This window comes from Colletotrichum spaethianum, assembly GCF_022836535.1.
Source record: "Colletotrichum spaethianum MAFF 239500 DNA, contig24, whole genome shotgun sequence".
Taxonomy (NCBI): Eukaryota; Fungi; Ascomycota; class Sordariomycetes; order Glomerellales; family Glomerellaceae; genus Colletotrichum; species Colletotrichum spaethianum.
Genome location: NW_026054794.1, coordinates 350131 through 373548, shown reverse-complemented (window position 1 = coordinate 373548; position 23418 = coordinate 350131). Strand labels below are relative to the sequence as shown.

The 23418-nt window shown below is 55.7% G+C and overlaps 9 protein-coding genes across 9 annotated transcripts; 5 read left to right on the top strand and 4 right to left on the bottom strand.

Annotated features, from left to right (window-relative positions):
• Position 1: 1 nt before the first annotated feature.
• Positions 2-470, bottom strand: ColSpa_08757 (actin-like protein arp5; the record flags this gene model as incomplete). Its single annotated transcript, XM_049274969.1, has 2 exons — positions 2-363; positions 428-470. 2 exons carry the CDS (start codon positions 468-470, stop codon positions 2-4), a joined length of 405 nt encoding a protein of 134 aa, XP_049130926.1.
• A 1436-nt stretch (positions 471-1906) lies between these two features.
• ColSpa_08756 (chromatin-remodeling complex subunit ies6) lies at positions 1907-2518 on the top strand (the record flags this gene model as incomplete). The annotated part of the gene is made up of 1 exon (XM_049274968.1): positions 1907-2518. One exon carries the CDS (start codon positions 1907-1909, stop codon positions 2516-2518), a length of 612 nt encoding a protein of 203 aa, XP_049130925.1.
• A 1291-nt stretch (positions 2519-3809) lies between these two features.
• Positions 3810-4586, top strand: ColSpa_08755 (protein transport protein GOT1; the record flags this gene model as incomplete). The annotated part of the gene is made up of 4 exons (XM_049274967.1): positions 3810-3840; positions 4059-4107; positions 4170-4185; positions 4290-4586. The coding sequence occupies 4 exons, from the start codon at positions 3810-3812 to the stop codon at positions 4584-4586; spliced, it is 393 nt and encodes a 130-aa protein (XP_049130924.1).
• Positions 4587-5104: 518 nt separating this feature from the next.
• On the bottom strand, positions 5105-5866 carry ColSpa_08754 (profilin; the record flags this gene model as incomplete). The annotated part of the gene is made up of 5 exons (XM_049274966.1): positions 5105-5239; positions 5298-5444; positions 5530-5614; positions 5707-5722; positions 5854-5866. The coding sequence occupies 5 exons, from the start codon at positions 5864-5866 to the stop codon at positions 5105-5107; spliced, it is 396 nt and encodes a 131-aa protein (XP_049130923.1).
• Positions 5867-10526: 4660 nt separating this feature from the next.
• ColSpa_08753 (uncharacterized protein) lies at positions 10527-11393 on the top strand (the record flags this gene model as incomplete). Its single annotated transcript, XM_049274965.1, has 1 exon — positions 10527-11393. One exon carries the CDS (start codon positions 10527-10529, stop codon positions 11391-11393), a length of 867 nt encoding a protein of 288 aa, XP_049130922.1.
• A 5-nt stretch (positions 11394-11398) lies between these two features.
• On the top strand, positions 11399-12519 carry ColSpa_08752 (uncharacterized protein; the record flags this gene model as incomplete). The annotated part of the gene is made up of 2 exons (XM_049274964.1): positions 11399-12253; positions 12283-12519. The coding sequence occupies 2 exons, from the start codon at positions 11399-11401 to the stop codon at positions 12517-12519; spliced, it is 1092 nt and encodes a 363-aa protein (XP_049130921.1).
• A 1537-nt stretch (positions 12520-14056) lies between these two features.
• ColSpa_08751 (synembryn-like protein C3E7.04c) lies at positions 14057-14492 on the bottom strand (the record flags this gene model as incomplete). The annotated part of the gene is made up of 3 exons (XM_049274963.1): positions 14057-14097; positions 14156-14418; positions 14449-14492. 3 exons carry the CDS (start codon positions 14490-14492, stop codon positions 14057-14059), a joined length of 348 nt encoding a protein of 115 aa, XP_049130920.1.
• Positions 14493-14633: 141 nt separating this feature from the next.
• On the bottom strand, positions 14634-15091 carry ColSpa_08750 (synaptobrevin ykt6; the record flags this gene model as incomplete). The annotated part of the gene is made up of 3 exons (XM_049274962.1): positions 14634-14770; positions 14848-14953; positions 15071-15091. The coding sequence occupies 3 exons, from the start codon at positions 15089-15091 to the stop codon at positions 14634-14636; spliced, it is 264 nt and encodes an 87-aa protein (XP_049130919.1).
• Positions 15092-16177: 1086 nt separating this feature from the next.
• ColSpa_08749 (putative hemerythrin-like protein) lies at positions 16178-22259 on the top strand (the record flags this gene model as incomplete). The annotated part of the gene is made up of 4 exons (XM_049274961.1): positions 16178-17068; positions 17123-19868; positions 19917-20105; positions 20155-22259. 4 exons carry the CDS (start codon positions 16178-16180, stop codon positions 22257-22259), a joined length of 5931 nt encoding a protein of 1976 aa, XP_049130918.1.
• Between the last annotated feature and the right edge of the window lie 1159 nt (positions 22260-23418).

Sequence of the window (23418 nt, the reverse complement as noted above, 5' to 3'; positions counted from 1 at the left end):
GTCAGTCAGGCAGTCGATGAGGCTTCCCCAAGTTCAGCTTACATTTCCGGGAATAGGGCAGGTTAGCCACCGTCTCCGTCATGACGATGGGTATGTCTATGGACGCATCGTCGCCGTTCAAGCCGAGCTTGAGAAAGATATAATCGAGAACGTGTTCCATGACATCCCAGTTGCTGACTATGCCCGTCCCTTGCTCGTGCGCATACCGAATGTGGCTCCTCGCCGTCGTATCGGCGTAGCAATCGCTGCCGGCGAAAGAGTACGTCTTCCCAGCTTTTCGGTCGCGGTACTTGGACATGATCGGGGGGATGTTCAACCGCGGCTGCTCCTCAAAGGACCATCCTGCGCGGACAGCTGAAGAGCCTGGTGATGATGATGGTTAGCAGGGAATAGCTCGTAATGACCTACGGCTTTTCGGGAAGCTCACCATTGTCAATGACAATAGCCGCACCCCCAGACGACTGCGCCATTGCCTTCTCCCGTCCATCATGCTGCACTGGGATCGGCTTCTCGAACTTGGCCTCCTTCACCGGGAATATCTTCGCGGGTGGGTACGTTCTCTCCGGGGGCGCGGGCAGAGGGGGATCTCGCCCGTTGCTGAGGGCGCCATCGCGACGTGTGTTCGTGGTCAGGTCTTAGGATGTCGCGGCGCGACAGACCATGCTCGGGCAGCGGACAGTTGTTGTTTGGTTCGAAGTCGGTCGTGCCTGGTCGCCCCCGTCGGAAAAGGTTAATAGCAAGCGTTTACGTCACGTGCGGCACGTTCAATGCGTCTATTCGATTGTGGTTGTTGAAGCTGTAATGCGCCCGTCTTACGAGGCTGCGAGGCTGTAAATTTCAGTGGACCCCTAGCAGTTGCTGCAGGGCGGCTTTGCGATCTTAGCGCTGCCCCTACAGTGAATGCGTGTTGGTATACGTATATCCCAGTGCCCGGCCTAGGTCGTAAGCTCACAGATGCTCCAGGGGACGTTGCTAAATAAGATGGCAGATTGCGACGAATATGGCAAAGCTAATGTTTTCAATCGGTTGATTCAACTTTATTTGATTCTTCTTTGGTTCAACTGCCAGAGCAGTGGCAGCTTCTTAATGGGGTATTTACTCTACGGTTTCCGGGATTCAAATTGCGCCCGAATAGTGTTCATCAATCTTGTCTCATTCCTCATCCATTTCCCGGTTGAAACAGATTTCCCATTCCCTTTATGAAGGGGGCTTCAGGTTATCGGTCGCTGGCATAGAATTAGTAACCGATAAGATCCATCGTGGCGGCAGACTTACCCTCAAGATGGAACAAAACATTGGACTGGTAGTTCTTGAACATCTGAGCGACGAGCTCAACGTTCATGTTCTGGATGTTGATTTCCTGAATCCATGGTCAATCATTGCTTAGTCGGTCACCAAGCATACAAACGTACTTGTAAAGCTTTGTTCATGACCACGACGGCCTCGTTGAGTTTTTCCTAATCTTCGTGTAAGTGCCGTTGATCTAGGATTGCTCTGACGTTGGGTACCTTACCACGTTGGTGATGATGCGCGAAAGCAGCAAGTTCTGCTGATGCTCGTGAGGACTCTCCTGTTAAAGCATCAGTTTTCTGTGCTCTCTGTATCAACCAAGTCCTACGAGTTGTCACCATACCATCTTGTCGGGGCTTGAGTCTGCGATTGTGATGTGTTTGTTTACTCACAGTGCGATACCCCACGAAAGCCAGTGCCCCAGTGCAATAGCCTTGGGGCTTCACACCGAGCTCACCGAGTTGGTTATACAAGCGGTCAAGCCCGGCAGAATAAGCTCCCCTGCCACTGCTTCAACCACTGTGCGCGACCACCCGTCCGCCTTCAATTCGACCGGCAACGCCCCCGAGACCCTGTCCGAGAACCCATTCACCCACGATACCACGAACACGAAAACATGGCGGCCCCGAAAGAAGCAACGGAGGCGCAAATCGCCCACCAGGCGCTCCTTGACGAGCTCGACATCCACTCCATCCACAAGAGCTTCCGAAACCCATCCTGGCGCCCCAACCAGCGCCGCAACAAGAACATCAAGACCATCCTCGGCGATGCCTCCCGCCGCGAGGCCTCAGCCATGGCGACCCCGCAACAAGAGGAAGCCAGCGCCGCGGCCACGCCCGCCGCAGACAAGCAGGGCGGCGGCGACGACGGCCTCTCAACGAGCGGCACCTCGACGCCCGCGAACCCGGTCGGCAACGGCAACGACAACCCCAACCTGGCGCAAGCCTCGCGTAGCCTGTCGAAGCTGGTCCTCGAGAAGAGTTTGCGGCCCAACGGCGGCAGCGGCGCCCCGGGACCCAATGTGACGTACACCAACATCGAGTCGGCGCCGTCGCTGGCGCACACGAAGCGGTACTGCGACATCACTGGCCTGCCGGCGCCGTACATCGACCCCAAGACGCGGCTGCGCTATCACGACAAGGAGGTGTTTGGACTGATTCGGACCTTGCCGCAGGGCGCAGCCGAGCAGTACCTCGAGGCGCGTGGCGCGCATACCGTCCTCAAATAGACTGGGTTACGGGCATGCTGCATTACTGGGACGGGTGGTTTGCGACACCTGCGACGAGGCGTTTTAGGGATTGCATCTTTGCTGTTACCAAGCTATGGAGTCACGGATGAAAGGGGGACAAGCATGCGTACGGGAATGTCTTTGAGTTGTAATTCATAGAAGCTAGCTACGGGCTGGAAACGGAATCATATGTGCGACCAACAAAGTCAAATCTCAACTATACAGCCCAATGCCTTTCAGCAGAGGGTGCTAGATGACACTCCGGCTTAATCGTGATCAACTGGTTGTTCTCCGCCTGTGAATCGACAGATTACCGAGAACGTATGGGGAGACGATACTCAGTTGCCATAGCTTGAGAGCTACGGCCGCCGCGGCAGAACTGCAAGAGCAGTTTATGTTGTCACCCACCATGTGTTGACAGACCAGACGCTTGTCGAGTCTGCTAGTGGCAGTGCGGTACAGCACGTATTGGTGTCTGCCAGCAACCACTATTGTTGTTACTTCGGACGTTGTTCTCGTCTGACATTGGATAGGAGAGAAGATGAGCCCTGGAAGGTCCGCCCAACAAGCTTGAGTGAGACGTTGCGGCAATCGGGAAGATGCCTCATCCAGAGCCAAGTCTGCCATCTTGTGTAACCTTGGCGAGCGGAGTTTCCAGCACAGAAGAGAATGCGAACACCTCTCTGCCGAGTCAACAAGCTTCAAACAATGCGCGATCTATGAGACGGTGCGCCAGCATGAATCGCAAACCCTGCCAGCCATCTACATGTCATGCGTGTGTTGTCGAGCGCTCCATCGCAAAAAGTAAACAAGAATGTAGTGAGGATGGGAGGAGGAAAAGGGAGTTCTGAATTTTCCAATCGCTGTGTGTTAAATCCGTCTCTGGGGGGAAAATCCACGGACCCGCCTGATTGGCCGATGCCCTGGCCGATGCCCGGGCCGTTTGCTTCTGATTTTCTTAGTGCACCCGCGCGTCCAAGAGATCCGTGATGGCGCGGCAGTAGCAACAGCTTGTAGCACTGCAGCAGCAAAGACCCCTGCTCGCGTGCCAGAAACCAAGGCATCCTAACCCCTGGTGATCTGTTCTTTGTCTAACCAAAAAGTACATTCTTGTTCGCCCAACAATGAGCTAATACCTACCGTACCTACCAATTCCACGTATCTCGCCTTGCTCCTAATTTGCAGTCCTCATTAACGCGTCGAGTTCGAATACGACTGAAGAAACACACCTCTAATCAGCCCGAATCGAAAGCCCCCCCAGTCCGGTACACCCGACCCAAAGCTATCGAAGATGTCGTCAATGTGGATGTCCGATACTCAGAGTACGTCTTTGCGCCACGGAGCTCTACGACGGCAGCGCCCTGCCACTTCCAGAGCTCTGCTTCTCAGGAGGGATCACAGCTAATATGCCTTGCAGAAATCGGGGTGATTTTCTGCTCCGGAGGTAAGTTTGCGCCCTGCCAAAGCTCTGGCGCATAGAAGAGCAAAAGACGAGACAAGAGTTCACCGGAGCTGACGCCAGCTTTTTGCGCTTGACCAGGCGGTTTCTTCCTCATCGGCGGAGTGATGCTCTTCTTCGATCGGGCCATGTAAGCCATCCTCCCGCTCTAAATTCCTCTTGTAGCGGGCGCAGCTAAGTGATCTCCCGCAGGCTTGCCATGGGAAACGTACGAAGCCCTCCCTCGCCTCCCTGAAACGAGAAACATTCAACCCAACCCATCCGTCACAGTGCAAACCACAATAAGCTGACCCTCGTTTGCGCGCCCGCTAGATCCTCTTCCTCATCGGCCTGACCATCATCATCGGACCCCAAAAGACGCTCCTGTTCTTCGCGCGGAAACAAAAGGCAAAGGGCACGGCGGCCTTCTTCGCGGGGCTTGCCCTGATTCTGCTGCGGTGGCCCCTGATCGGCTTTTGCGTCGAGCTCTACGGCATCATGGTCCTTTTTGGTGACTTCCTTGGCACCATCGCCGCGTTCGCGCGCAACATCCCTGTTATCGGGCCGTACATTGGAGCTGCGGTCGATCGGTCTGGGGTCGGACGGCGGAACGCCGAGCTGCCCGTGTAAAGCTCACCAGTGTGGCCTGGTCGGAGCTGGAGCCATGGCGCATCAATAATTTTCGGGCACTCATTAATCGGCTGTGGGGATAGTGTATAGACGGATTGTATACCACAATGGCGCGGCTTGAGTCGGAGGGAGGCTTGGCAAGGCGTGTTCTGTATTTGATTGTGCACTCGACAGAGTTAGACGGGTAGCCTCAGCAGAGGCATGAGGTCAGATCACACGTAACGACTGAAATGAAAGACGCTTGGACATGTTCGATCTGGAGTGGCACTTGGACTTCGGAACACGCGTGATTTGCTGGGTCTGTATCCTTGGGACGCGGCCGCGGCCAAGCAAAGATTCCGCCATTGGTAACTCTTGCTATTCTAGTATTCGTCGATTCATATGTCAAATCCTCGTTTGTGGGTGTGTGTGGGAGCGAGATGCCCAGCCTGCCTCGCACACAGTAACAACTCTCCGGGGATGCCTCGAAATGTAAACCTCCCGCCTCCCTTTGCGCCAATCCACTCCACGCTGGTAGTCTAGTAGCTCACGCTGACGAGGTAGTCCGCCAGCTTCTGCACCGCCTGCGTAGCGTTGCCGGCCTGCTGGTTCTCGCTGTGGTGGCCGAGGAGAACGGCCTGGGTGGACTTGGCAACGGCGATGCCCTCCTTGCCCTGAACGGTCCTGTTAGACTTTGTATGTAGTGTAGTGTCAATTGCAGTGTCGACCAACCTTGCGCGCGTAGATAGCACCCTCCTCGGCACGGGCCATGACGTATCTTTCACCGCCAATGAAGAGACCATCGGCAAAGGCCTTGTCCTTGACGGCCGTGTCGCCCTTGACAATGTCTGCAATAACCTTCATCTCGGTGGCGGAGAGCTGCGATGCGCGAAGCAAATTGTCAGCACGGTGAAGGTACAAACATTTCGGTAGAAGGGGCGGCCGGGAATGAGGTCCAACGTACGGTGAAGCCGGCGGTGGACGCCCACGTGCTGTCGCCAGCGATGCTGATGATGGCGGCCTTGTCAACATGGCCAGTGCCAACCAAGCTACAATATCCACATCAGTTTTCAGTCCGTGTATAATCCATCGAGTCCTCCCCGAGACGAGAACGCCGTGGAGGGAGCTGGTGCGAGTCTACCTGGTGTCAACGTAAGCTGCGATGAGATGGTTAGCTCTCTGCTTCCTAAGGTGGGGTTTTTCTTGGGGATGGCCTCTCTCCTTGGGGGAGCTGCCACCGCCGCATCGGCATCTGTCGGGGGACTGCACAGCACTGCGATGGGCTTACCTTGCCACGACATTGTGAAGGAGGGAGAGAAACAAGAGACTAGTGCTCGCTGGTGCAAATTAAAGAGGAAGAGACAAGAAGCTTCTGTATGTCGAAGGGGTGTGTAAAAGCTCAAGCTTGGACGCGGTGTGGGATATGGGGGGGAGAGAGAGGAATTCGGTTTGTGACTGTTGATGTTTCTTGTTCCTCTTCCTGCCTGACGTGCCCCTCCCAAGAGGTACACCAGTTTTTAGGTCCAGCGGGCCGGGCGGGGTACCGCGCTACCTGTTGAGAGGTCGTTGCTCGTGCCAAAGTAGCGGTGCGGGGTACTTTCTTCAGCGCCCTTTGCGACTAGGCCAGTACCTGTGCTTCTCGTTGCTTCCACTCTCGGCATCTCTGCTTTGTCCTGGAAATCCACGGGTGTCATGGGTGTCATACAGCAAGCAGCAGCAGCAGCAGCATGATTACCACAAGCCGCTGGGCCATATCCGGACATCTCACCATATTTTGCTCCCTTTTTTATTTAATTTCGCAACTCAGCCTCATCCCCCGACAAATACCATGATGCTGTTTTTCCAAGTCAATCCACCCGACGAGTCACTCCCGCCATTCTCCATGATCCGCCGGGTCTTCCCATCACCGCCTTTGGAGCCCGTACCTTGCCTTCCGACCAATGCTGTGTAATTAGCGTCCGCCAGCAAGGAAGAGCACCGTCCAACTTACGGAATCTGCCCCGCCAAACGCACGGATTAATCACGTGATGGCGGGGTGACTGTGTGAAGTCAGTCGGTTGAGACACAGTGCGGGATCTCTGGCGTCGGCCGCTTCCACTGAGCTAGGTAAAACCACCGCCTCAGGACGCCACATGTCATGCTCGCCTCAGCCACAACAGCACCCATCCCCGTCATCAAACGCGCCAAGCCGGCCGGCATACTTTCGAGCCCTGCATCTGCTTGAAGTCAACTCACTTACCTCCAAGACTAATGCCACTGCTGCTCTACATAGTATGGTAGTATGCAATGTGCAAGAGGCAATATCAGGAGAACACGGGCACCGACGGTCAAGGTCCGTTCGCAAAGACAGCTCTAGACAGCTCGGTGAGGTACTTCCACGTCCATGCAGCTCGGGTTCGTTCAGTCATCCGCCCAACCGACTCGCGGTCTTGTAACTTCTTCGTCCCCGCCATTTTGGTTTTTAACTCTGTAGAACATCCATCGAAGGCTTTAACTTCTCTTATCGGATGACTACTGCTGACCATTATGCACCTCCGATCGACTGAGCAGGCATAGACCCTCTGTGCGAGTCGTTCCTACACGAGCCTCTCACGGGATGCTACACTGTCAATCGATCGTCGTCTAGGGCGCCTACGATTGTACAACGGATCGCTGGTGTCTCAACTTTACTTGATCGACGTGGTCTCTGGTCGTCCCATTAGGACCCCAGATCTTCATCTTTAGATGGTCGAATCGCTCAGCCCATCGACGGAGAAGAACTTACGCGACTGCAACATGAATCAAGGAGTACTGGGGAGAAAGAAGAAGAAGAACAAGATAAAGAATTAAAGAAACCGAACTTGACTTTTGTCCCTTCGTTTCGGTCGCGGTACGCCTAGCGCAATCCGATTTCGAACCTTGAGGTAGCCGGACTAAGTCGTCTTCCAACCACTCAGCACAGGTCAACAGCGAAATGCTCCTGCAAGCCAGCGGTTTGAAGGCTGGCTACACGAGCAACTGCACATCAAGGGCAAAACAAGAAGGATACGAGTAGTCACTTCAGACGAACTTTCCGGAAACGGTTTACTGTCCATTAAACCAATTTTGCCTCTTGATGGCATTGTGCTTACCTCTTGGCGCAAGAGCATGTTGCAGTACAGAGCAAGGGCCTGTCTGGCTACGACGCCTTCAGGGGCAGCGGGTTGGTATCTTTGCAGAAGCGAAATCACCAACAAGCAATCGGAATGCCGGAACATTTTCTTCTCGCCAATTGCAAGGCCCTCGTCCACCCTCTGGCCATGTGAGATTCGCTGGTGGATTTGCAATCTTGAGACGATCATTCGATTGGCGAACCCTGGTCGACACAGTTGAAACTCGGTCGCTGAGCAGTCTTGCCGCACCTCCGGTTCTCTTCTCGCTCCCGTCTACGTCTCAACCTGGTCGGCCTCGCCACACAGAGCTCTTCGATGTACAGCGATCCTTTGATGTAATTCGGAGCCAGATATCACTCGACAACGGGTCTAGGTACCATGGATCGAGAAAGGCCGGCTGGCTTGTCGGCGACAAGGCCCAAACGTTGCAGTATATAACTGAACACCAAAGACTTGTTAAAAAACAACAACGTCTCCAGTATTCGGCGATGCCAAGCGACAGCGCTCCGTGTCCCTGGAACTCTGTTTCAATACGACACCTTGTTATCAATGCGTCACCCATCGCATGCCCCTCTTGGATGCCTGGGCAAACCGTCGATTTGGGCAGCAGGTCGCATACGAAGCACTAGGGTGTGTCGTCCCCAAATTCCCCCAAACGATGACCCCTTAGGCGAGAGACTCATGCCGTAATTATTTCTGCAAACCACCAATCTCGCGCAATTGAGAGCGTCTCCCATCTCAGCAACTTCCAGGAGTTGCGAGCGATGCGCATCGTGTTCGCAGTATAATTGCATGGTCGTATAATGGAACATAACGGGTTATTATGCCCGTCTCACGAGACTAAGACACCTGCAAGGCGATGGGTCCAACAAGCGGTGGGAAATGTGCCAGGAAACAAGCAAGATTTGAGAAAATTACAGCAGCCAGCGCTGGCGTCACGCTGGGCAGACAGAGCCTGTGTGAGAAGGTTAATTCCTTGATTGTGGACATTGGTTGGTGGGATGCGGGATGAGCGACAACGTCTCTGATCCTTTCATTTTAAAACCAGAGGCCCGTTTGATGTCACAGTGGGGGATCGGGATATGCGCGGGCAGGGCGTCGTTAGCCAGCAGTGCGGAGAGGATCCGCGACTGCAACGTCGTGCCACTCATTCGCTGGCTGCATCGACTGGGAGATTGAGCTTCAAATGAAGCAATTTTTCGGCCTGTTCGCCGTTGGGCAAACCACTTGGCGGCACCAGGCAACAAAGTGGACGGCTCCCAGATGACCCATTTTCGGGGCTGGGCCAGTCCCATCTTCCAAAGTCGATTCGGATCCCGGCAGTGCAATCATGCTCTTGGGACCATTGGATGGGTTGACGGCGACGTCAACAACGGTCCAAGCTGCATCAAAGCTGTGGCACTCTCCCCCAGCGTTGCGGATCGATTTCCATCATAGATGAGGCTTGTTCGGCGTCTGTGGCCACGGGGGCGTAAACCACGGCGAAAAGACGTGCAATAAGACAGGGACGGCCCTGAAGCTTGCGCACCCCGGGCCGGGGTAGCCCAGCCTCCCAAGGATGTCCCGCAGACCAAGCACGGATGCGACCCTCCCTCTTCTTCCATCCTTCTCGAATCCCTCTCTTCTGGGCTCTTTAGCTCTCTCTCTCTCCGGCGGTAAGGTACGGCGCGATACGACGGGGTGGACACATCAACCATCAAGGCATGTGGGCGTCGTCAATTAGGCTTCAGATTGCTTCTGATGAGCTCCGTGATGAGTAGCTCCAGACTGGAGATTGCCGGGAACCGCCCGTGGCGTCTGCGATGGAGTCATTTGAGGCTATTCACGAATAAGCACTCACTCATCAGCTGTCAGCTTCCAGGCCCCTCCCTTACCCCTTCCACCCTCTCAGCCAACCCGGGAGCGCACGCCGCACGGCAGTGTCAGAACACATTCAGACCATCCAGAGTTTCTGGGCTTCTCGGTTACCACGCAGCTGACGACTCCGTTAATCATGCTTCGCAGCCGTGCTCCCTACAGTTCTGGCTAGTCTGACACACGAAACCGTAAGACCTCCACTCAACCGCAGAAGATACGTGACTTGTCGTTCAAAAACAACCGGGACCCTTGATCCACAGGCCACCCCATGGACAGGATGTCCAGGTTCATCATCCTTGCGTTGATCTGCCCCCCCCCCTAAAATATCCGTCCTATCAATCTCAAACAGGCGACCAAGTTGCGAGTCGCGTGCTGGGGGTGGGAAAACGAGGGCTTCTGGGCTCTGAGTAGGCCCTGCAGAGGCAAAATCAGAGGGAATGATATCAAAGTAGAGTTAAGTCAGTGTACCCTTGTCTGGGTCCTCTCCTGTTCTCTGCATATGGGCTCGGGGGTCTCTTTTTTCATCGGGTCTTCGGTCTCTTTTCGTTCCATCTACGAATTGACAGTCTCCTTCTTCTCTCCCTCACACATACTCCTGCCTCCACAGCCGGGTGGTTGACAGCTTTCTTTCTAATCCTTCGGTTCTACTAGTTCTGCAACCGTTTCTCATCAACTCCATTTTCGAAACCGATCACCCCGCTCCACGTCCTCGGCAGCCAGCCCAGTTCTTGCTGTTTAGCCCTGTCAACAAGGATTGGCTAGGCGCCAGCATTGTGCAGTCCTTCCTGCACTATTACGGGAGCATGTTCAAATTGGTCCATCGTTCCAGATCTATGAAGAGCATGAGGATTGGTGGAGGCCCCCCAGTGGTGCGCAGACGCACGGTCCAGAGTCCCCCGTCCTGGGGTCGCCGGGTCTTGTGTCAAGTTTCCAACAGACCAAGGAAGACTCGGGCGTTTCTCAAAACGAGGTCATGCCCTTCTTTCCAGAGGATGCTGCCGAGGCCGACGCCGCCGCCGTTGCTGCCGTTGAAACTCGTAACACATACCGCCATCGCCCTCTGCCCACACCTCCTCGTTCCAAGGCATCATCGACCATGGCTGAGCGGCCGAGCACTAGCGGGGGTCTTTTGCCTCATAACTACAGCACGGCCAGCTTCAAGACCTTTGATAGACGCATGTCCAAAGATGATATGTACGTCAGGCCTCACTCTTCGGCTCGAGGAGGTTACAAGTCATATCACATACCGATACGGGACAACCCAGCGTCCCCAGTAGAGAGTCCCGGCGACTTCTCACACGACTTCTCGCCCGCGCGCACATTCACCGTCAGGACACAGACACCAGACTCCATGGACAGCAACATGGGAACGATCGCAATAGGCATGGCGATAGGGAGCCCGACACACCCGCCGCCCGAGTTCACTGCGTCCCGCGAGTTCCTGGCATCGCCGGTCCCCTCAACGAGAAACGATTGGCAACCACAGGCATCCAGCATGAGCACCAGCATGATCAGGGCCTCGCCGGAACCACCGCAGGAAGCACCGGAACCTTCGCCGGCACCGAAACAGAAGTCAGGAAGATGGAAACTGTTCGGGCGTTCGAAGAGCAAGAGACTGGCATCGTCCCCCGTTGCCATCTCTCAACCCATGAACCTGCAGCAATCACCAGCCAACGGGACAGACTTCGATAGTTTACCGACGAGTAATCAGGCCAGTGACTTGGGAAGACGGAACACGGAAAGGAGGCCGGCAGACAGCAAGCCGCCAATGATCCGCTCACACACAACCGGTCCGGTAGCGCCCCAAGTCCGAAAGACTCCAAGGGCCCAAAACTATTGAGTAGGATGGCATCAACGCGATCAACACGAAGTGTCAAGAAGTCTGATATCTCGGCACCCGTGCATGTGTCGATGGGAGTGCCGGCGTTGCCGCCGAAGCCTTCGGGTGGTTTCTTGAACGTTGAGATCCCAAGCATCAAGATGGAACGTTACAGTGTCATGTTTGGTAACGTTTTGGGGCAACCACAAGGATCGCATGATTCGACGGCAGAGCAGCATGCATCACAAATGGCATCCTCGCTTCTGGCGAGGCGGCAAGCCACGCTGGACAGACTGAAGACAATCAACGACAAGGTCATCAAGGAAGAGGAGGACAGAGATCGGACCAGGGGCCGCAGAGTGACATCACCACAGCCGCTCAAGTCACCGGCCTTCTCGCTTTCACTGTTTCCAGCAACTCCCTCAGAGTCGGCGAACAACCCTCCCCAATCTCCCCGATACCGCTCGAACACGTCGCCCGCCTTGCTCTCATCCCCACAAAGGGCAAGCTTCGCACCCGCAGAAACGCACCGAGAAGCCGCGAGGAGGAAGACCCCGTCACCCGAGACGAGAAGTCGCCAACCCCATCAACCGCCGGAGCCCGCTGCGCGAGAAATCGTCTTCGACCCCGAACATTCGGGCCTCACACTCGAGTCGCCCACCACTGATGACGAATTCGAGGAAATCCACCTAACAGAGCAGCTGAAGCCGACCATCTACGAGCCTGCGTGGCAGATGGTCACGCCATCCAACTCGACCGCTCCCTCGAGCGCTGCGCCCAGCGCAAAGGATCATTCCCCCGCGTCGGTGTCGTCCGTCCAGACACACATGACAAAGCCATCTTTTGACGGGTCGGAGCCCGACGACGCGCTCCGTGCCGCCGTGGAGATCTCCATCGCAAGGCAGATTAGCATCTCGCGGCAGCAACGCCAGATGCTCCGCCCCTGAAGCCCAAGGCCGTCCGCGTCGGCGGCGGCGCGGCCAGCTCTGCCCTCGGGAGCCCTGCGTCGACCATCACAGTTGGCAGGAACGAGCGTTTGTCGTCGACAAAGAGCTCCACTCCGACGCTCATCGTCTCCGGGGAGACGTTTGAGCAGCAGATTGCGCAGAACCGCAAGAGCGAACGCATCATCGTCGAGGGCGAGTAGGCGTAATTGCACCGACACGTTTCCATGTGATGTTTACGACACTAGTCATCTTTCGGACACTCTTCATATTTCCCTTCGTCCACTCTTTCGATGGCGACCCGGCTTCGCCATCCACATTTGGCACCACCACCCTTTGTCATTTTGACCACGTTCTCAGCAGTCACCCACTTATTCCCTTACTCCACCTTGTTTCTCATGTTTTTACCCTATTATTCTGGAGGACCATTGTTTGACTATGATTGGAATGGATGACGACGTATCTTTTCTTGGGGAGGTGAACCTTGGTATACCTGATTCCACGTCTGAATCTATGCGTTTTCGGAGAGAGATCATCATGAGTTTGCGGGCGGGCTGTGTGGATGGTTGGGCGGAGGCATCAGACAGAAAAAGCAAAAAGCTCTTCTCCCTCTTGCAAGCGAAGCAACGAAACATGTATTTTTACGGGCTATCTGGGCGATACTCTTCATTCGTCTCATTTGTTGTTCACAACACGGCCCCTAGAGGGTTCGAGTTTTCCGCATCGATACCACTGTTGGGAAGGAGACACGGAGGCGGCGCGGCGCGTTGGTGGATGGGATGAAAACATCTGTCCAATTTTTTTTGTCTTCTTCTTCTTGCGCTCCCTGGTCAGATCAGCGGCAAGTTACTCTGAAATGAAGAAGAAAGGCTGACACGAAAGCCTTTGGGAGTTTGTTCCTTTGGATAATCGTAAAGCTTAAATTTACACATCGCACGCATATTTTTATACTCTCAACCTTGATTCCTGGTGTACCGCTCTCGAGGCGGAGCAGTTCGTGCAATTCGGTTGAACATCCCCGTAAGAGTACTCTCACTCAGCGACGGTTGGTACACAGAAGGCTTGAATCCCAGGCATGCCGTGTGGGTTCAGCGCGGCTTGGGGACTCTGACAAGGAATACCTGGCTCTCCTGAGCGTTCGCATTCTGGCGTGCCCGCGAATCTAGTGTAGAGAGTTGTGGTCGATGGCTCGTGTCCGGACTGATTACTAGGAGGATGGGGTAGGGCTGACACAACCGATGGCGATCGTCTTTTCCGCGCTGACGATGCCATCCAGCAGTATCAGACGGCATTGAGGCAGCAAGTAGAAAGGGGTGTCCTCTGGAACGAGCCAGTACGGACATGGCCGTCTCCATCGAGGCCGGATCTTGGAAGTTGCAGGAGTGCAAGTCAACTGCCGTGCAATGTCTCACGCTCGGGATAGCCCGTGTCTCAAATTGGGACAGTCTCTGTGACGTTCGCTACGGAAGAATTGTATTAATCCTGAACCATCGTCCCTTGTCACTACCCGAAACCGTTGCTGCACGTGTAGGGTGGAATATATGAACACGCCCTTCCTCCTCCAGAGAAAGGAACTTCTTGCAAAAAGAGAAACAATGACGTTCTTGCTTGCGGGAAAACAGCCTAGCGAGCGTGACCAGAGCGAGCGTTTATGCTGAAACGAGTCCAAAGGGGGTTCCAACGCCAGACATGAAATGACCAAATAAGGACATGAGAGAGGCTCGAGGGAGTTGGCCGGATTTACATGACGATGCAGCATGAGTTTTGCTTCTTTGCCTGCTCTGTGAGGGGGGTCAGCTTCTGGGCGATGTGAAACAGTACGTCTGAACGACGACTTACGATAGAACATCTTGCTCTGGGAGCTCAGGCCATCACTCTTGGCCACCAAGTCGTCAATCTTCTCACCACGCTCCAGAACGCTCTGGATAGTCTTGTGCAGCACAATCTTGGTCTCGTCGAGCTCCTTCTGGATCTTGAGAATGGAGTCGGCTTGTTGCGGGTCCTGGTACTTGGTGAGGTACTCCTTGAGCTCGGGGAGGGCGAGATTGGGCTCGCCTGTCGCCCACGTGGAGCGGGGGTGCTTGGTGAGGAACTCGTCAACGCTTGGTGGTTCGGTCAGTACATGGTCCTACTCGGTTGGAGAGGCTTGGCGGTTGGCCAGCGGTTGAACATACATCTTGGAGAGCAGCTGATGAGCGACTAGACTCGGGTACTGATGGTCTGAAATGATACTGCAACGGAACCGTTAATATCATCCTCTTGGACTTTCGCAGATACACACCCCTTAGGGACGGATCCGGAGAGGAGGCCCGTCGACTTACACGCCACAGATACCCTCGCTTCTTCCCACGCAGTGGAACGTGTTGTCGCCCTCCTCGATGTCTTGCCTCTGGCCAGGGCGTGTCGACTCTGCGACCTTCTTAGAAAACAGAGTCATGAACTCAGCGTAGCTCCCTACAGCATCGTCAGTCCAATTCGATCGCGAGGTGGGTGTAGGCTCCAAGCGGGCGCTCCGTTCGTAGCGAAGGCACCTCCCTCGCGCACCGTGGTGTACCAACCCCTAGTAAATCTCGAGTATGCCGACAGTTCCATCTCGCTGCACAGCTCGACGGCGGGCTTGCTGTCATTGCGAAGGATCTACGCGGGGCGCAAAAACGTCAGCAACATGTCGAGATTGAAGCGCCACGGCGACAGGCGGGCTTATTCGCAATCAATCCACCGCGCAGATAGGACGAAGCGGGAAGAAAGACGTACTCCGATGTAGTGCAACTTCATTGTCTTGACGAGGTATGAACGTTAGTCGTCGTGGTCGTTTGTTCGCTATGGCTATGGAAGCGGTCTGGGCGGGGGAAGATCCGGCTGCGACTTACGGCGGATTTTCAGGGGAGGGCACGAGGGGTAGTGGTGTATACAATCGTGGGTTGTCGTCGCGGTTCGCAGGGAATCGAGTTGTCGGGGTTCCGGGGCAGATTTGTTTTATCGTGGGCGGCGGAGGGCAGGTCGTGGCGTTCGTAGGAATTGAGATGGAAAATGGAGAAAGGGGACGCTCAAGTTGGAGGAGGATGATGGAGAACGATTCGTCTCGGCGACGTCAAGGTTTACGGGTACCATTGGCACACTGGCCCGGGGCAGTGATACATCACATGCACCACCCACGCACCACCCACGCACCACCCACCAGGGAACTTGGCTCAGTGGGCTGCCCCTTCAGGCTGCAGAATAATCTCTAGGGGTACCTTATCTACCTAGGTACCCTAAGGCATTAAGGTACCTCTGTGCGTCCGGGCATCGCATCACTCTAAAATGACTTTATGTGGTCTAGGCACGCACGCTACTAGGCTGGCTGGGTCCGCCGAGGCACCTGCTTCACCTGCCTGGAAGGGGGGAGAATAAAGCATTGTGGCAGCCTGTCTGGGTCTCGACCGTGTCGCCACGGCTTCGGAGGCTCGGTCGGGCGCCTTTTCCGTCCTCAGCTGTGGCGGTCAGCCTGTGTGCGTGTAGTGTATGTGTGTACAAAGAGGGATCGACGAACAAGAGTGACAACGAACCCCGCCAAAGACGGACGTCATTGGATGCGGGTGCAACGAATTCCCATAATGCCAGCGCTGACCGACACTGAAGATGACAGGGGATTGGCGGCTGCAGGAACACTGCGCACTGTACATACCTTCCATTTTTGCCCCACCAACCGTGGCGACTCGGTGAATGACTCCTCCAAGACCCCAACTGCAGCGCTAGTGAGCTTGACATTTCAACGTCGCTGACGGATTTATATGAGCACTGGGAGGAAGCTTGAACCACCTGGTTTCTATACTCGAAACCAAACATCGAAATCCCTCAGTACCCGTCGACAACCGCAAAATGGCGTCGGCCAATCTCGATAACGCAGAGGCCCAATGGCGGGCTCAGTTCGAGGCCATGAAGACCGCCTTGGCGGGCCTGAAGCTCCCTTCAGAACCGCCCTCTGATGTGGACTTCGACGACGATTATGAGGGATACTCCTCCGGGAGCGGCGCGCAGGACGTCTGGGACTTTATCTCAGATGACGAAGACGACGACTACAGTAGTGACCAGCTCGACGCTCACGGTGCTACTAATGGAGACGCGCCCTACGGCGCCGCGTGGTTCGCTGGCAAGTGCTCAGCTGTAGCTGCGAAGAACGGTCTGGCCGACGATGTGTTCCAGAACCAAATATTGAGCGTCTTGACCTCTGGCCAGGGTGATGAGGAGCTCCAGTCTCAGCTCGCCGATCTCATCGGTTTCGACGATTTTGAGTTCATCATCGAGCTGCTTGGTCATCGCAACGACATTGTAACGGCTGTCACGTCTCAGGGGTCCCAGGAATCCAAGGGGAGGCTTCTTAGCAAGGCACAACGTGAAGAGGCATTGCGACGACAGGACCACGAACACAAGAGTGCGTCTCTCGCGCCCGCCATGACCCGAGAGGTCCAATATCCCCATGTGTACAAAGCATACAACGCCGGGAATTCTCTTAGCCACTCTGGAAAGAAGTATGCCCTCCCGACCGGCAGCGAGAGGCTTCAGTTCGAGAAGTACGAGGAGTATGCCATTCCAGCAGGAAAGAAGGGCGTCTTGGGCCCAGGTCAGAGGCTGGTCAAGATCTCAGAGATGGATGGTCTTTGTCGCGGCACATTCAAGGGCTACAAGACCCTCAATCGCATGCAAAGTCTGGTGCACCCAGTGGCATACAGAACGAACGAGAACATGCTCATTTGTGCTCCTACTGGTGCTGTAAGTCACTTCGTGCCGCGACGATCGCCATAAGATACTGATGTGTTGTTGTAGGGTAAAACGGATGCCGCCATGCTTACAATCCTGCAAACCATTGGCCACTACTGCACCCCCAATCCTATCGAAGACCCGACTGTCGCGGATTTCGCTGTCGAAACGCAGGATTTCAAAATCGTCTATGTTGCTCCGATGAAAGCTCTGGCGGCTGAAATCACCGAAAAGCTCGGCAAGCGCCTGGCATGGCTCGGTATCAAGTGCCGAGAGTTCACTGGAGATATGCACCTCACCAAGGCTGAGATCGTCCAAACCCAGATCATCGTCACCACCCCTGAGAAATGGGATGTTGTCACAAGAAAGGGAACCGGCGACACCGAGTTGGTGCAGAAGGTCCGTCTACTCATCATCGACGAGGTTCACATGCTTCACGATGAGCGTGGTGCTGTCCTGGAATCGCTCGTCGCCAGAACCGAACGTCAAGTTGAGAGCACCCAATCGTTGATTCGTATCGTCGGTCTCAGTGCCACGCTTCCGAATTACGTGGATGTTGCCGACTTCCTCAAAGTAAATCGACACGCCGGCATGTTCTACTTTGACGCCTCTTTCCGTCCCGTCCCGCTAGAGCAGCACTTCATCGGTGTCAAGGGCAAAGCTGGGTCGAAGCAGTCCAAGGAAAACCTGGATCAAGTGGCTTTCGAAAAAGTCAGGGACATGCTCCAAAGAGGTCACCAAATCATGGTCTTTGTCCACTCGAGAAGAGATACTCTTCTCACCGCCAAGATGCTCCACGAAAAGGCCATTGAGGACTTCTGTGTGGATTTGCTTGATCCCACTGGCCACCCCAACTACGAGAACGCGGTCCGAGATATGAAACAATCCAAGGCGCGTGATCTGCGGGAACTGATCCCCAAAGGTTTGGGAGTTCACCATGCCGGTATGGCACGCTCCGACAGAAACCTCATGGAAAGGTTGTTTGGTGAAGGCGTCATCAAAGTTCTCTGCTGTACGGCAACTCTTGCTTGGGGTGTGAACTTGCCCGCAGCCGCTGTCGTGATCAAGGGAACCCAAGTGTATAGTGCACAGGAGGGTAAATTCGTTGATCTCGGTATTCTCGACGTCCTGCAAATTTTCGGTCGTGCTGGTCGTCCCCAGTTCGAGGACACTGGTATTGGTATGATTTGCACCACGCAGGACAGACTCCATCACTACCTGACGACTGTCACGGAGCAGCAGCCCATTGAGTCCAAGTTCTCCACGAAACTAGTCGACAACTTAAACGCTGAGATCGCCCTGGGAACAGTCACGTCGATTCCCGAGGCTGTCCAGTGGATTGGATACTCGTACCTTTTTGTCCGCATGCAGAGGAGCCCCATGAGCTACGGCATTGAGTGGGCTGAGATCAGAGACGACCCTACGCTCGTCCAGAGACGGCGCCAGTTGGCCATCCAGGCAGCCCGCACTTTACAGCAGAGCCAGATGATCATCTTCAACGAGGTGACTGAGGAGCTTCGCAGCAAGGACATTGGCCGCATTGCCAGCCAGTACTACATCTTGCACACCAGTATCCAGATCTTCAACACCATGATGCGCCCTATGGCCACCGAAGCTGACATTCTCAAGATGATCAGCATGAGTGGAGAGTTTGATAATATCCAGTCCAGAGACTCTGAGGAGAAGGAGCTCTCCCGTCTGAGACACGATGTTGTGCCTTGTGACGTTGACGGCGGCATCGACACGCCCCAGGCAAAGACGAACATTCTGCTGCAGGCATACATCTCGAGGGCTCAACCGGAAGACTTCGCTCTTGGAAACGATCTGAACTATGTTGCTCAGCAGGCTGGCCGTATCTGCAGAGCTCTGTTCATGATCGCCTTGAATAGGAGATGGGGCCACCAGTGCTTGGTTCTGCTTACCCTTGCCAAGTCTATTGAGAAGCGCATCTGGCCGTTCCAGCATCCCTTGCACCAGTTCGATTTCCCCAAATCCGTCTTCAATCAGCTTGACGCCAAGGACAACATGTCAATCGAAGCAATGAGAGACATGGATGCTGCGGAAATTGGCGCTCTCGTTCACAACCAGAGTGCTGGCAAGAAGATTGCCCACATTCTTAACAACTTTCCGACGGTCAGTGTCGAGGCCGAGATCGCTCCTCTCAACCGCGATGTTCTTCGTATCAAGCTATTCATCGAGCCCGACTTCAGGTGGAACGACCACACTCATGGAACCTCCGAATCGTATTACATCTGGGTTGAAAACTCTGAGACTTCGGAGATTTACCATCACGAGTTCTTTATTCTCAACAGGAGAAAACTTTACGATGATCACGAGCTCAATTTCACCATCCCGCTTTCGGATCCCTTGCCGACTCAGATCTATGTGCGGGCGGTCTCTGACCGATGGCTCGGTGCCGAGACGGTGGCGCCTGTCTCCTTCCAGCATCTCATCCGCCCCGACACGGAGAGTGTGTACACTGACCTCCTGAACTTGCAACCGCTGCCCATCAGCGCGCTCAAGAATCCGGCCCTCGAGGAGATCTACGCGAAGCGTTTCCAGTTCTTCAACCCCATGCAGACGCAAATCTTCCACACTCTATACCACACCCCTGCCAACGTCCTCCTCGGTTCCCCCACGGGTAGTGGCAAGACCGTCGCGGCAGAGCTGGCCATGTGGTGGGCTTTCAGGGAGAGGCCAGGATCCAAAGTGGTCTACATCGCGCCCATGAAAGCCCTTGTACGTGAGCGTGTAAAGGATTGGGGAGCTAGGCTTGCTCGGCCTCTAGGATTGAAGCTGGTCGAACTGACAGGTATGGATTGCGTGATGCTGACCTCGGTCCCTTGCTGACGTCTCCTAGGTGACAACACTCCCGACACTCGCACGATTAAAGATGCCGATATCATCATTACGACGCCTGAAAAATGGGACGGTATCTCTCGTAGCTGGCAGACGAGAGGCTACGTACGTCAAGTGAGCCTCGTCATCATTGATGAGATCCACTTGCTGGCTGGTGATCGTGGTCCGATTCTGGAAATCATCGTTTCTCGTAAGTGCAAGCCACCATCTCTCACAGTCCAAGCTGCTGACCACTCTAGGCATGAACTACATCGCGGCATCCATCAAGAACTCTGTGCGCTTGCTCGGCATGTCGACGGCGTGCGCCAATGCCACGGATCTGGGCAACTGGCTCGGCGTCAAGGAGGGACTGTTCAACTTCAGACACTCCGTCCGCCCCGTCCCCTTGGAGCTCTACATTGACGGTTTCCCTGAAACCAGGGGCTTCTGCCCGTTGATGCAGTCCATGAACCGCCCAACCTTTCTGGCAATTAAGACACACAGCCCCGACAAGCCCGTCATTGTTTTTGTACCCTCTCGCAGACAGACACGCTTGACTGCGAAGGACCTGATCAACTACTGCGGCATGGAAGACAACCCCCGCCGCTTCCTGCACATGGACGAAGACGACCTGCAGCTCAACCTTGCCAGAGTCAAGGATGACGCTCTCAAGGAGGCCATCAGTTTTGGCATCGGGCTCCACCACGCCGGTCTCGTCGAATCGGACCGCCAGCTGGCCGAGGAACTCTTCCTCAACAACAAGATTCAGATCCTGGTCGCTACCAGTACCCTTGCCTGGGGTGTCAACTTACCCGCCCACCTCGTCGTCGTCAAGGGCACGCAGTTCTACGACGCCAAGATCGAGGGCTACAAGGACATGGACCTGACTGACGTCCTCCAGATGTTAGGACGAGCTGGCCGTCCGCAGTTCGACAACTCGGGTGTGGCCCGCATCTTCACCAAGGACGCCAAGAAGGACTTTTACAAGCACTTCCTCCACACCGGCTTCCCCGTCGAGTCGTCCCTGCACACGGTGCTCGACAACCATTTGTGCGCCGAAGTCTCGGCCGAAACCATTGTGACGAAGCAGGACGCCCTGGACTACCTGACGTGGACCTTCTTCTTCCGCCGCCTGCACAAGAACCCGTCGTACTACGGCCTCCAGGTCTCGGCCGAGGAACATAACAGCATCGCCGCGCAGACGCTCGCCAACGACTACATGATTGACATGATTGACAAGTCCCTCGATGAGCTCGCGCAGTCCAGCTGCGTCGAGGTGTTCCCCAACGGCGACGTCGACCCCACCCCGATGGGCAAGATCATGAGTTACTACTACCTCTCCCACATCACCGTCCGCCACCTCGTCAAGCACGTCAAGGCCCACGCCTCATTCCTCGACGTGCTCTCGTGGATGTCCCGCGCCACCGAGTACGACGAGCTCCCCGTCCGCCACAACGAGGATCTTATCAACGAAGAGCTCTCGCGCAACCTCCTCTTCCCGGGTAGCTCCTTCGGCCTGCCCATGTGGGACCCCCATGTGAAGGCCTTCCTCCTGCTGCAGGCACACATGTCGCGCATCTCTCTCCCCATCACCGATTACGTCGGTGACCAGACCAGCGTCCTCGATCAGGCCATCCGTATCATCCAGGCCTCGATCGACGTCACCACCGAGCTGGGCCACCTGACCACCTGCCTCGAGTTCGTCAAGCTTCTGCAGTGTATCAAGTCCGCCCGCTGGCCCACCGACCACCCGGCCTCCATCCTCCCAGGCGTCGGCGTGGACACCCTCAAGTCGGACAAGTCCAACCTCACACTCGCCAAGATCGCCGCCCTGGCCTCCCCAGGCAAGGTCTCCAACCTGGCGAAGCAGCTCTCCGTGCCGGCCCACCAGCAGCCCCGCTTCGCAAAGGCCGTCGCCCAGCTCCCCAACCTTGCCGTCTCCGTCCCGGAGGCCACGGCGCTGTCCGTCTCGGTCGACCTTCGCCGGCTGAACCCGCTAACGGAGCGCGACGCCCACGTCTACGCGCCCCGCTTCCCGAAGCCTCAGAACGAAGGCTGGTTCGTCGTCCTCGCCGACCCGGCCCACGACGAGGTTATCGCCGTCAAGCGCGCCGGCTGGTCCCAGGGGCCCGGAAGGAGCGTCGCCGTCGGGTCCAAGCCTTCGGCCCGCGCCAGCCTCAAGGTCCCCGAGGCCGCGCAGGGCAGGAAGCTCGAGGTCATCGTCGTCAGCGACGCGTATATCGGGCTCGAGTACCGCGTCGGCGTCGACGTCCCCGCGGCGCCCGTCGTGGACGACGACGTGGACAAGTCCAAGAAGGCGCAGGTGCAGGCGCAGCAGCAGGGTGGCGGCGCGTCCCGGGCGTGAGGCACGGAGTGGAAGTCATGAAGATTTGGCAGAGCGCGAATGGGTTTGGTATTAGATGCGGCCAGGACACGAAGAAGCCATGATGCCAATGAAGAAAGAAGAGTGCAGGCTGCAGGCGGTTTACCCCCGCCAAAGAAAATGCCCCCCCGCAATGGAAACGATGTAAACCAGAACCAAAGGAAGAACCTCTCCACGTCTGCAAATGAAGTCCTGAGAAGAGAGAAAATACAATGAGCAATGCCCTCTTGCGAGAGATGACGCTCCCCCCCTTTCCATGTAGAACAAAAACATTGAGTATCAATAGACCAGTGAATGCGTCTCGTACGAAAAGAGAAACAAGACCTTCGTGCCCCTCCCATCGACGTGCGTGCGTGCGCATCGTAAAAAAACCACCCGTGTCAAGCCCCAAAAAGCCAAAAAAACAAAAATAAACCAAGAGTCCCTTTCCATGTGCCGTGATCCCGAAAAGAGCATACCCGTAATTGCAATGTCGCCCGGAAAACGCCGTCGCACCATGCTTAGCCGCCCTTTCCTCCCCTTTCGCAAAAATAGAAAAGAAAAAAGACGTGTGTCGTGTTCATGTTCGTGTTCGTGTCAGTCGGTGGTGTTGTGTGATTAAGTGTATCCCGGTGCCAGTCCGGGTTGCCGTCGTTCGCCGACTCCCTCTGACGCATCCCATGTGCAAGAGGAATGCCAAAAGTGAAAACATGTGCGTGGCCGTCGTGCGTTCGGGGGTATCCCATCGTTTCGTTCCCGTTTCCATCAGTTCCCCCCATCTGCTCGTGTCATGCGGGATGCAAAGTAAGAAAGAAATGCTCATCAAGTCCCCTCTTTCTGCCGGTCGTCCCCGGCGCCAGTTCCTTCTCTCTCTCTCTCTCTCTCTCTCTCTCTCTCTCCCCGCCAGAGTTTCATGCCGGAGATGCGAGCAAAAGAACAACAGACCAGGCGGACGCCCATTTCCAGGTCGCCCCCCCGGAACGGCATACGTCTCTTTGCGCCCCCGCTCTCAGCAGCACTTCCTCCGCGCCTTGCCGTCGGCCTCGTCGGCGTCCTGCTCGGTGCCGCCCTGCTCGACCGTGACGGCCGGGGAGAAGTTTGGCGAGAACAGCCAGCTGCGGCGGTCGCGGCCGACGCGGAAGCTGCCCCGCGGGTTCATGCC